Raw genomic sequence first — 13416 nt, 5'->3', positions numbered from 1 at the left:
TCACATAGCATCTCTATTTTATGGGATCATACACATAGTTGAAGTATGACTATGTACATAGGTTATATGAAAATATATAACCATATATAACAGATTTAAAAAGATGAACTTGGTTTCTCTGGGAACAAATTTCCCACAATACTGAGAGATGACTGACTGCATATGCCTGATAGACATCTCAATGTTATGTAATGTTCCAGAGTCTGTTTCATTATCAGATTTGATTTCCAATTAGTAGGTTAAAAAGCCAAAGGTTTTGTTTGTTTTTGTATGTTAAGAGCAAAAATGTAACTAGGTGAAAGATAACATGCACAACAGCAGGTATTTTCTTCATTCACTGACCTTTGACTAAGTTACTGGTCTTAACAATATAGCTTTTATTGAGTTTTGTTGTTTGCTTTGTTTGAAGAGTTTTCTTTATATATCAAAGACCTGAGATTTTGTGCAGAACAGTCAGAATTCTAAGCAAAATAAATATAGTCTGCTGTTATCTTCCCCCCACCCCTTTTAGTAGTGTTTTTCCTTCTTCATTATCCTTTGGTCTATTAATACTTATTAGTTCTTTGGTATTTGTGAATTAGACTTCCTCATTGTTGGATAGTTGTGCTAAGCTTCTCAACTTTTTTTTTCTGTTGTTGGTGGTGGTGGGGCCTGAACTCTGGGCCTGGGCTCTGTCCCTCAGCTCTTCAGCTCAAGGCTAGTGTTCTACCATTTGAGCCACAGCACCACTTCTGGCTTTTTCTGCTTATGTGGTGTTGAGGAATCAAACCCAAGGCCTCATGGCATGCAAGGCAAATACTCTACCACTGAACCACCTTCCCAGCCCCTCAACTTTTTTTTTCTTTAAACATGAGTTAATAAAATTTTTATTCACCACCAGCTGACTTCCTCTCCTACTTTTTTTTTTCTTTTTTCAGTTGTAAGGCTTGAATGAGGTCAGCCTGGGCACTGTCTTTGGGCTCTTTTGCCCAAAGCTAGTACTCCACTACTTTGAGCCACAGCTCCATTTTCAGTTTTTGAGTAATTAATTGGAGATAAGCATCTCAAGGGGATTTATCTGTACCTGCTGGCTTCAAATCTCAATCTTCAGATCTCAGCTAGTAGTACATGCAAGAGCCATAAGCTCCTGGCTTCTCTCTTACTTCTTCAATGCAGACAGGAGCAGAGAATCTGCCTTCAGGTCATATTTATCTTCCTTGGCTTTAGTCAAGTTGTCCTTGGACAACTCCCTCTGATACTAAGACTAGATAAAATCTACTAATCTACTCAAATTTTCTCTAATTTTCCTACTTTCACCTTTATCTCCTAAATGTGTCTGGACTAAGATTGATTGGCAGTTATATAATACTGAGTTAAACAAGAAGTTAACTTCTTCCACAGTAGTGTCCTGGTTTGGTGTTACCACTCCAAAATTCTGTCTTAACTCTGCCATCTTTAACATATGGCTCTTTGTTGTTGTTGTTTTTGCTCTGGCCTCAAACTCTCTATCTTCCTTATATAGTCTCCAAAATGCTGGAATTACAGACATGCGGCACTAATGCCTGGCTAAACTACATGGCATTTCCTCCTTGGAACAAGAATAGTCTTTTGTTTGTTTTTTATTTTTGTTTTGTCAGTCAAGGGGCTTGAACTCTGGGTCTGAGCCCTGTCGCCCAGCTCTTCTGCTGAAGGCTAGCATCCTACCACTTGAGCCACAACACCACTTCCGTTTTTCTGGTGGTTTATTAGAGATAAGAGTTTCACGGCCTTTCCTGCCCAGGCTGGCTTTGAAGTGTGATCCTCAGCCTCCTGAGTAGCTAGGATAACAGGCATGAGCCACCAGCACCCAGCAAGGATCCTCTTCTTTTGTTGTTGATATGGTGCCTGGGTGCTGTCCCTGAGTTTTTTCTCTCAAGGCTAGCACTCTACTGCTTTGAACTACAGCTCTGCTTCTGGTTTGGGGGTAGTTATTTAGAGATAAGAGTTTCTTGAAATTTCTGACTTTCCTGCACAGGCTTGCTTTGAACCATGATCCTCAGATCTCAGCCTCCTGAGTAGCTAGAATTACAGGGATGAGCTGCCAACACCCAGCAAGATATTCTTGATCTAGCCAACCCATCTGGATTCCTGCCAGCAGTAGGGAAGAATGAAAAATCTGAAAATATTTTAAAGACTCTTCTCCAAAGTTGCATATATTTTTCTATCATATTTGTCAGAACTTAGTGCTCTGACCTTACTGCAAAGCAGGCTGGAAAATATGATCTTTATTTATTTATTTATTTTTGGGTCCGGTCGTGGGGCCTGAACTCTGGGCCTGGGCACTGTCCCTCAGCTCTTCAGCTCAAGACTAGTGCTCTACCACTTGAGCCACAGAGCCACTTCCGGCTTTTTTCTTTTTACTTATGTGGTGCTGAGGAATTGAACCCAGGGCCTCGAGCATGCAAGGCAAGTGCTCTACCACTGAGCCACCTTCCCAGCCCATGATCTTTATTTTGAGCTACTGTATCTGCAGGTAAAAACTAGCTATTGCCAGGCTCTGGTGGCTCATGCCTGTAATTCAAGCTATTCAGGAAGCTGAGATCTGAGGATTGTGGTTCAAAGCCAGCCTGGGCAGGAAAGTCTGTGAGACTCTTTTTTTTTGTTGTTGTTGTGGGGCCTGAACTCTGGGTCTGGGCACTGTCCCTGAGCTTTTCAGCTCAAGGCTTGGGCTCTACCACTTGAGCCACAGTGCCACTTCCAGATTTGTCTGCTTATGTGGTACTGAGGAATTGAACCCAGGGTCTCATGCATGCAAGGCAAGCACTTTACCACTGAACCATCGTCCCAACCCAGTCCATGAGACTCTTTTTCTCTGATAAGCCCCTGGAAAACCAGAAGTGGCACTGGCTCAAGTGGTAGAGCATTAGCCTTGAGCTGAAGAGCTCAGGCACAGTACCCAGGCCCAGAGTTCAAGCCCCATTACCGACAAAACAAAACAGAAAACAAAAACTCGCTGTTATATTCTTTGAAGAAAATGAGAAGAAATGGATATTTGAGTTATTTAGCATCCCCTACCACTTGTCCTAGTTTTTCTCCTTATTTTCTATTTTTCCAGTAGGACTAGGTGAAATTGAATTTTCTCCCACTGAATTTTTATATCACCTTTGCACCTTTATGACAGCACTCATATCAGTGCACCTTCCATGATGGTTGTATACACTTACTAGGCAACACTCTGTAATATTATGTATAATATGTTACAAATTCATTATGTTGATTCTGAGTTTTAAAAGTTACAGCAGTGTGGACGAAAATAATATTGCTTTAAAAGTGGTTTCATTTGATCATCTCTTTGCCTAATTCATAGTAGACACATTATTTGTTGGCTAAATTAAAAATTAATGATAAGAATTTGTAGTTTTATCCATTGCAGATGTTTAATTTTTCTTCATTATTAGGAAAGGAAAACCTCTGAGATGGTGGAAATTTAACTTTGACTAATTTGCTTCATATATATATATTTTTTTTTCTTTTTTTTAGTTCGAATGTACTCCGTGCAATAAAAGATGGACTACAGAAAGCTATGTCAGACCATACGATAAAAGCCATTGTGATTTCTGGATCAGACGGCAAATTCTCTGCAGGTAACTAATCCTCTCCCACTGTGGCTAGAATACAGGTACAGACTTTAATCAGTAGTGTAGAGGATGTGCTATGGGTGAGAACTTAGTGAAGGTGGATGGGGCACACTAGAGTGGGAATGAGAAACATGGTGGGTAAAGAAATAGGTCGTTGGGCTGGGAAGGTGGCTCAGTGGTAGAGTGCTTGCCTTGCATGCATGAGGCCCTGGGTTCGATTCCTCAGCACCACATAAGCAGAAAAAGCCGGAGGTGGTGCTGTGGCTCAAGTGGTAGAGCACTCGCCTTGACCTGAAGAGCTGAGGGATAGCGCCCAGGCCCAGAGTTCAGGCCCCACGACCGACCAAAATAAATAAAAATAAAAAAAAGAAATGTAGCAAAGGTATACTGATAGATGCCTGGTTCCCCTGTTCCCATGCCGGAATTACAGACATCTATCAGCATACAGGATCTTGCTATGTTGGCCATTCTGGGCTATATAGCAAAATCTTTAAAAAAAAGAAATAGGTCTTTCCCAAGACATCTAAAAGAGAGTCCAAAGGACTCTTTGGACTTCTTCATGTTGGGTTTGATTTTTGGAGGACATTTAGAGCTGGACTTGATGGCAGTGATACCTACAAGTGGAAACTTGCTGTCGTTCACCTGCTCTACATATTGGTATGGGCCAAACTCTTTGATCTCTTACATTTGGTTTCCCTGTCTGTAAAGTAGGAATAGCGATAGCCAGCTTAAATGATTTTTTTTTGTAAGATTAAAGGAGATAGCTAACCTTGAGCATCCTGGGGCAGTGCCTGCACACAGAAGACATTCCTGAAACTTTAATGTTTAATTCTCAGAGTCTTAAAGTGGAGTTCAGTGTCCCCCTGAGGGGCACCCACCTCAGAAGTGAGTAACCATATCCTGCTTTTTGGGGTCATTGGGTAAAGATGCAGAAATATGGCAGAAGTATCAGAAGTAGTGATTCACTGAGTACTGTTTATAGAATGTATTTCTTTTGCCAAATGAATATATTAAATCCTTTAACAAGTGTCACATGTCTAGTGAATTTTGCCATATGGAAGGTATTCAAGATACATTGTTGGGCAACCTGAAAAAGCACAATCAACATAAAATTTTAAATCTATATAAAATGTTAATAAATCAGTATAAAATATTAATTATAATTACCATTTATTTTACTGCTACATATCTGTGCTATGTAAGTTACTTATTAATTAAAATAAAAATGGCAATCTCTTGATATACTTTATATTTTAACACTCAGTAAATTTTACATTCCTCTATTTACAAATAAGTATGAAGTGCCAAGCATTAACACACTTTGAAATAGCTTCCTGACTGTTTAGAAACTTAAGTTTGGGACCTAAGATGAAGACTTGAGCTCTTCAGCTCAAGGTGAGCGTTCTACTACTTGAGCCACAGTGCCACTTCCAGTTTTCTGGTAGTTTGTTGGAGATAAGAGTCTCATGGACTTTCCTGCCCAGGCTGGCTTTGAACCATGATCCTCAGATCTCAGCCTCCTGCGTAGCTAGGATTATAGGTGTGACACTGTGCCCTGCTAGAAGTTGATTTTTTTTTTTGTCAGTCGTGGGGCCTGAACTCTGGGCCTGGGCGCTGTCCCTCAGCGCTTCAGCTCAAGGCAAGTGCTCTATAGCTTGAGCCACAGTGCCACATTTGGCTTTTTCTGCGTATGTAGTGCTGAGGAATCGAACCCAGGGCCTCATGCATGCAAGGCAAGCACTCTACCACTGAGCCACCTTCCTGGCAGAAATTAATTTTTATAAGTAAGATGTAGAAGAGAATATGTAATTAGAGTTCATATTAAGAAAAAACACTATTCTAAAATGTTGTTTTAGTGGGCTTTTATACAACAATGAACCCACTAACTTGAAAATATACATTCTTCTCAAACACTCCTGGAGAATTTGGAAAAAGTGACCAGAAACTGGATATACCCTTGTTTCAGTAATTTTCACTTAGAACATATTCTCTGAAAACACTACAACTAAAGTTAAAAATCAATAACACAGACTAGTTGCTCATACATTGGTAAGTCAAACTAATTTTTTTACCGTGAGTCAATTTACAATAAACAGTGGGAATCTAGAAAATACAGTGAACTGAATGACAATGCAAATATGAATCATGAGGGATACAGCTAAACAAAAAGCAGAAAATGTATAGCTTTTGCACACTATATTAGATAAGATAAAAGATAATGACAATTAGTGAAGCACCCATATGATGCAGTTCATGTAACATACAAGAAAACAGACCTAAGTATAGTTAAAAGAACAAAAAAAAGGAAATAATCAGAGGAGAAATGATAGAAATAGAAAACAATGTGAATCAAAAGAAACAAGTGTGAATGTTAATTCTTTGAAAAGACTTAAAACTGACAAACTTCTGGAGAGATTGGTCAAGAAAAAGAGAAGGCACAATGTGTAAAAATGTCCACAAACTGAATGTTTTCCAATGGTGGAAGTTTACTGCCTCATAGTTCTGGAGGCAAAAATTGTAATCAAAATAGCAACAGGGCACCAGTGGTTTCACACCTATAATCCTACCTACTGAGGAGGCTAAGATCCAGGTATCATGGTTCCAAAGCCAACTTGGGGCAGAAAAGTCCCCTAGAGACTTTTTTTGGGGGGGTCCGGTCATGGGGCCTGAACTCTGGGCCTGGGTGCTGGGTGCTGTCCCTCAACTCTTCAGCTCAAGGCTAGCTACCACTTGAGCCAGAGTGCCACTTCTGGCTTTTTTCTTTTTCTGCTTATGTGGTGCTGAGGAATAGAACCCAGGGCCTCGAGCATGCAAGGCAAGCGCTCTCCCACTGAGCCACCTTCCCAGCCCCCCCTAGAGACTCTTATCTTCAATTAACCCCTCAAAAGCCTGAAGTGGAGCCTGGCACTGGTTCAAAGCCAGCCCAGGCAGAAAAGTCTGTGAGACTCTTATCTCTAAGTAACCAAGTGGCACTGTGGCTCAAGTGGTAGAGTACTTGCCTTGATCTGAAGAGCTCAGGGACAGCGCTCAGGCCCAGAGTTCAAGCCCCATGACCGACAAAAATAAAAAAATAAAAATAAAAACATAAAACTCTGAAATGGAGCTGTAGCTCAAAGTGGTAGAGCACTAGCCTTGAGGGAAAGAGCTCAGGGACAGAGCCCAGGCCCTGAGTTTCAAGCCTCATGAGTGACGAACAAACAAACAAAAACTAGCAACAGGACCACTCTCCCACCAAGGGTATTTGGGAAGTATCCTTCCTTGCCCCTTCTGCTTCTTGGGGTTGCTCCCAATCCATGGCCTGTCAAAACTTCTGTCCCTGCTTCTGTCTGCACATGGCCTTTTCCCCATGGCTTGCTATCGAAATGTCCTGATCTTACATAGGCCCTCTCTCCTCCAGTAGGACCTCTTCTTAATGTGAAAGCATCAGCAAAGATCCTGTTTCCAAATAAACTCACAATCACAGGTTCTAGGTGGACACTTCAACCTGGAACAGGTCTCAGCTCCTGTTGAGAAGCTAGCATAAGCTTAATGCCAATATCTGGCAAGGCCAGTATAAGACAGTGACACTTTAGGCCGGTCATATTCATAAACATATATGTAAAAAAAATCCTACCCTTTCTATAAGGAAGCCTGATATTCTTAGAAGGTATAACATACTACCTTTTCCTTGAGATATGAGATTGTTTAAAGTTATTTCAGTGTTATGCATCCTATTAAGAGATTTGACAGAATAATCCTGATTATTTCAAGAAAGGTAGAACAAAACATTTGATTATATTTGATTTACATTTAAGATAAAACTCTTAGTAAACTAAGCACAGAATGGAAATACCTTAATCCACCTAAGGTGAATTTTCTTCATTTTTAATTTTTTTGGCATTATGGGGAGCATTGACTTGGTACTGGTTTGGACCAGCAGATTCTGGGGCAATGGATGACGAAATGCCCATGCAGGGATATCTCAGAATACTGTTTAGTAAATTATTAATATTCTAATTACCACCATGGAGAGAGGAATGAGTTTAACCTTTAGACATAGTGAAACTCCAATTCTCTGCCCTAACCTCATCTATTATAGGTTCAAGTTGCCCATATTTTCATAGGAAAATAAACAAAAGGGCACATTCTGAACTTCTTTTCCTACAGCCAAAAGCAGTAGATGACAGAGTCAGGAAGCACTTACACGATTTCAGTTAGGGATCCCTGCAGGAATTTCCTCACTAAATACCTAGAGGGACTTTTGACAGGAATTATTGCAAAAGGTCAAACACTCATAGTCCTCTGTCAGTTAGACATAGGATTAAAAAAAAAACAAACCATTCAGCCAGCGGTTTTCTACTGGCATCATTCATACTTCAAGCACCCAGTCAAATCTCCTGCAGTCAGTCACAGTCCCCAGAAACCTCTAAGGTTTGCAGTGTGGTGACACATTGTCCCAGTTCTAGCCAATACCTCAGTAGAAGGATCTCAGTCCTAGGCTAGCTCAAAAGCATAAGACCATTTCAAAAAGCAGCAACAACAACAAAACACACACACACACACACACACACACACGCGCACACACACACACAAACTAAAAAGCTGGACACTGGTGGCTTATGCCTGTAATCCTAGCTACTCAGGAGGCTGAAATCTGAGGATGATGGTTCCAAACCAGCCCAGCAAGAAAGTCCATGAGACTCTTATATCCAATAAACTACTCAAAAAAGTCAGAAGTGGCACTGTGGCTCAAGTAGTAGAGTGCTAGCCTTGAGTGAAAAGAAGCCCAGAGACAGTGCTCATGCAAACAACAACAATAAAACTGGCAAACAACAACAATAAAACAACAACAACAAAAACCAAAAGACAAAAAAACTGATGCTTAAGGATTGGGGGCATGACTCAAGTGATAGAGTACCTGCTTGAAATTTATTAGAATAAAAGAATATTGTACTTTTCCTAAGAAATATTAGCATCCAAATTTAATTGATTTCTCTCTGCTAGAAATATTTAAACATGAAATTATTATACCCTTGTCTGTGCCTTGGTTTCAGTCAATTTGGGGCAGTAATACTAATCTTGTGTGATAAGCAGAAGACTACAGGCTGAAGATGGCATTTAAAAATCAGGCTTTGTGACCTGGGAAGGTGGCTCAGTGGTAGAGTGCTTGCCTTGCATGCATGAGGCCCTGGGTTTGATTCCTCAGCACCACCAAAGCAGAAAAATCAGGCTTTGTAACTCCACATAGAGCTCCCCTATGACCCAGCAATCCCACTTTTGAGCATTTGCCCAAATGATCACAAACAAGACCATACTAAAGCTACCAGCACAACTATGTTTATTACAGCATTATTTACCATAGTTAAGATATGGAACCAACCCAGATGCCCCTCAGTAGATGAATGGATCAAGAAAATGTGGTGTATATACACAATGGAATTCTATGCCTCCATCAGAAAGAATGACATTGCACCATTTGTTAGGAAATGGAAAGACTTGGAAAAAGTTATATTAAGTGAAGTAAGCCGGGCCCAAAGAAACATAGGGCCCATGGTTTCCCTTATTTGCAAAAATAGTATATATCTGAGACAAGCAGAAAAGGTCAGATAAAATGATGTTAAGTGAAATGAACCCTAAGATAAAGACACAAGTGACTTTTTTCTTGCTTGCTGTTTTTCGTTGCTTTGTATGTCCCTCCCCCACAATATAACCCCTGTTTTCACTGTATTTGATGTTGGTATAATTTGAGGAGCGTAAGGGAAAAACAAATTGTTTAAATAGGGATACAGGTTGACCCAGACACTATGTCAAAAAATTAACTTTACAATTTAGGCGGGGGTGGGTAGGGTAGTTGTGGAGGTGGGAGGGAAGGGACGGTAGGGAAGAGGAGGCAACAATGCTTGATAAGAAATATACTCATTACCTTGCTCATGTGATTGTATCACGTCTGTACAGTATTTTCACAATAAAAAACATTAAAAAAAATCAGGCTTTGTTAAATTGGCTGAGTTGAAATCATTATATGAGTTACTGGTCATACCTGTTTTAACTAATCAATTCATATCTCAAAGCTTTAACTCCTTACCTATAAACTAGTAGTTGTCATGGCACTTTACCCAATTGTTATGAAAATTAAATGAAACAGTATTTGAGCTACTTAGCCCAAGGCCTGATGTATTTATCCACTTAATGTTCATTACTACTAGTCAAGAAAAACCATTTCAACTTAAGCTATTGGAATGATAGTCCTGGGGCTCAAATTGGAGCTGAATTTTTTTTTCCTACAGCCAAAAGGAATCTTAAAAACAATAGAAAGCAATTTTACTGGACAACATAATTAAATATGGTACATTACTGAGAAAAAAAGCCCATAAACCCCCAGATTCGTGCTAGATGAGCAACATATAGTGGGGAAAAAAAGAGAAATAGATGAATAAGTGTTCAACATAATTTATACAACATCTTCGTTTGACCCTCTAAAGATCAGACACAGGACCTCTTGTATGCTAGTCAAGCACCCTATAATTTAGCTATACTCATAGCCACTGATTTGATTAATTTATAAAATGGCAGCAAATATACTCTTTTCTAAGAATATACATTGTTCCAGAAAAAAGCTAAACACCTACAATATGATGTGAAGATAAGAAAATACATAATAAGGATTCACAGCATGTTCTCAATGATAAAAAATACATAGTAAACTTTCATTTCCTAGCAAACATAATAATAGGGCCAACTTCAAACCCCAGTACAAATAAACAAACACAAAAACCCAAATAAAATAAGCCACATAAAAAATTTTAAGTCCTTTAATTCTCACATTAGTTACTTAAGATAGCTTATTATTTAAGACAGTCACAATGCCATTTATGTGTCAGTGGGGAAAAACTGAGAATTTACCAGAATACTAAATAATTATCTCTGTGTGCTGTATTTAGGGGGATCCTTTTTTAATATATAATTTTGTACCTCCTTAAAAACTTCATAATACCTACATCATATTATTATTATTATTATTTATATTTTTATTGTAAAAATGCTGCACAGAGGGGTTATAGTTACATGAGCAAGGTAATGAGTACATTTCCTATTGAGCATTGTTGCCTTCTCCTTTGTTTTTCCCCTACCATCCCTTCCCTCCCACCTCCACCCCCCCCCTTTTTTTTTGTCAAGGTTGTGGGGCTTGACTCTAGGCCTGGGGGCTGTTCCTCAGCTCTTCAGCTCAAGGCTAGTGCTCTACCACTTGAGCCACAGGGCCATTTCCGTCCTTTTCTGCTTCTGTGGTGCTCAAGAATCAAACCCAGGGCCTCATGCATGCAAGGCAAGTGCTCTACCACTGAGCCATCTTCTTAGCCTCTGCCTACATTATTTTTACATTCAGGAAAAGCAAGAAATTTTGCTAACTTTATTACTTACATCAAAACCTTTTCAGCTTGGTTAACATGTAAGTCACAAATATGCATGTATTTTGCCATTTTTTTATATTGTAGTGATTTGTGCTTGTTGAACAAAGATAAGTGGTTAAATTGGTGTGAATAGGGTGATAGTGTCATGCAAAAAATTGAGGGGTTTGGCTCAATCTCAGGATGGTGGTATTAGTCAGAGAACCTATAAATCCTCTTCACTGAGCTTTTACATTTCCCTAGAGTTGCTACTGATTATGAAAACATAGATGTTAGAAGATTACAGGATTCCTGGTAAAGATGTAAAGATTTTCCTCATATTTTATTCTACGTTTCCCAGGCAACTTGTTTTTTTGTGTCATCAGTCTACAGATGTAGTTATCTTCTGGCACCCAGATGTCTGAGCTACCTTAAGAGTAATTAGATCCCTTCATGCTAATAGCAAAGTCCAATCCTTTAAACACCTCTCTTGTTTTTTGTGTCTGTGTTCTTCAGGTGCTGATATCCATGGCTTCAGCAATCCTGGCTACTCTGGCATCAGATTGGGAAGTATAGTAGATGAACTACAGAGAAATAAGAAGCCTGTGGTGGCAGCTATTGAAGGCGTGGCTTTAGGAGGGGGACTGGAGCTGGCTTTGGGCTGTCACTATAGAGTTGCACATGCAGAGGTAACCACGAGGTCCATGTAGGGGTTGGTTTGGGGGCTTTCCTTAGGGAAAGTTCTAAATATGGTCATGGAGATCAAACAGGTGCTGTTGGTCAGTGGTGGCTTGTAGTTAACAAGTCTCAGGTATGTTCAGCACTGGTGCTAAGCTGTGATGTAATAGGGAAGTGCTTGCAGATGTAGAGATTCTTCATCCTGGTTGGTAAGTAAACTACTCTGAGCCCTCTTACCATCTAACGTCTAATTATTTCTACAATTTAGTATATATATGCACATTTAATACATTTACTGATTAAGAAAACTTTCTTCTGCCAGTTAGTTGTTGGTTTCTGCATTTTGTGTTTTTGTTCTTGGGCTTCTCCAATAATGCTTTCATTTGTGTTAACTATATATTTTTTAGTGTACTCTGTAATTCTCTTGTAGTTTCTTTTTTTTTTTAATTTAATTGTAAAGATGCTGTACAGAAGGGTTACAGTTACATGATTAAGGTAATGAGTACATTTCTTGTGGAACATTGTTACCTCCTCTTTTGTTTTTCTCCTATCCCTTCCCACCCCCACCTCCCCAACCCCCTTCCCCCAAATTGTAAAGTTCATTTCCAACATACTGTCTTGTGAGTATCATTGTTGCAATGGGTCATCCTGTGTCCTTGTCTCAGCATTTTGTTATTACCCTTCCCCTCCCCAAATTAGATAAATGCATATACCCTGTAGTTTCTTTTACTATATATCTTTGAGTTATTTTCTTATTGGTGGAGAAGGTCTTGGGGACAAAAATTAGCATCTTAATTTTTTGTTAGCCAGTATTTGGGCTTAAACTCAAGGGTGCTGTCCATGAGTTTTCTTGCTCAAAGCTAACACTGTATCACTTGAGCCACAGTTCCACTTCTGGCTTTATGATGGTTAACTGGAGATAAGAGTTTTACAGATTTTCCTGCCTGGGCTGGCTTTGAGCTGGGCTACTCAGATTTCAGCCTAGCTAGGATTACTGGCATGAGCCATTGGCAACCAGCTAGCATCTTCATTTTTAGTGCTCTAACTTAAACTAGTACCAATTTAGTTTCAATAGTATACAAAAATTTTGTTTCCCTCATCTGTGTACCTGCTCCATTACATCGTTTTTGTCACAAATTATGAGTTCATATTCATTAACTATATGGAGCTCTTTTAAACAAGATAAAAATGAGGAATTGCAAAGTAAAAATATATTGTCTTTTGCATTTTCCTACATTCTTATGCTTTATAAATGTTTTTATATTTTTTATGTGAATTGAGGTTACTGTCTAGTGTCCTTTCTTTTCTGCCTGAAGAACTTTTAAAGGAAATGTGCTAACAATAAATTTAGGGTTTGTTTAGATAGGAATGTGTTTGGGTTTCCTTCATTCTTAAAAGATATTCTTGCCGGATATAGAATTCTTGGTGCTTTTTCCTTTTAGAAATTTGAATGTGCCATTCCATCCTCTGGCCTCCATTGTTTCTGATGAGAAATCATGTTAACCTTGTTGCAAATATAATTTAAAATATTCTTACATAAGTATGCATGAGTTTTCATTATATAGCCATCTAAGCTGTGTATGCCAAATCCAAAATACTTCAAAATCCACACTTTTAAAGTACTGACATAATACCTCAAGTGGAAAATTTTTACATCTGACTTCTCATGATGGTCCAAGTTAAAAGACAAGCATACCGGGCTGGGAAGGTGGCTCAGTGGTAGAGCGCTTGCCTTGCAAGCCTGAGGCCCTGGGTTCGATGCCTCAGCACCATATAAG

The 13416-nt window shown here is 39.3% G+C and overlaps 1 protein-coding gene across 1 annotated transcript in view; it reads left to right on the top strand.

Moving 5' to 3' along the window:
- Window positions 1–13416, top strand: part of LOC105999704 (peroxisomal bifunctional enzyme-like) — a 34890-nt gene that overhangs the window by 2352 nt on the left and 19122 nt on the right. The window contains exons 2-3 of the mRNA XM_013034790.1: window positions 3499–3602; window positions 11477–11649. Of these exons, the coding sequence (XP_012890244.1) occupies window positions 3499–3602; window positions 11477–11649 (277 nt within the window). The remainder of the gene's footprint in view (window positions 1–3498; window positions 3603–11476; window positions 11650–13416) is intronic.

This window comes from Dipodomys ordii, unplaced genomic scaffold (assembly GCF_000151885.1).
Source record: "Dipodomys ordii isolate 6190 unplaced genomic scaffold, Dord_2.0 Scaffold196, whole genome shotgun sequence".
In the NCBI taxonomy this organism is placed as follows: Eukaryota; Metazoa; Chordata; class Mammalia; order Rodentia; family Heteromyidae; genus Dipodomys; species Dipodomys ordii.
This window is presented reverse-complemented; position numbering and strand designations above follow the sequence as displayed.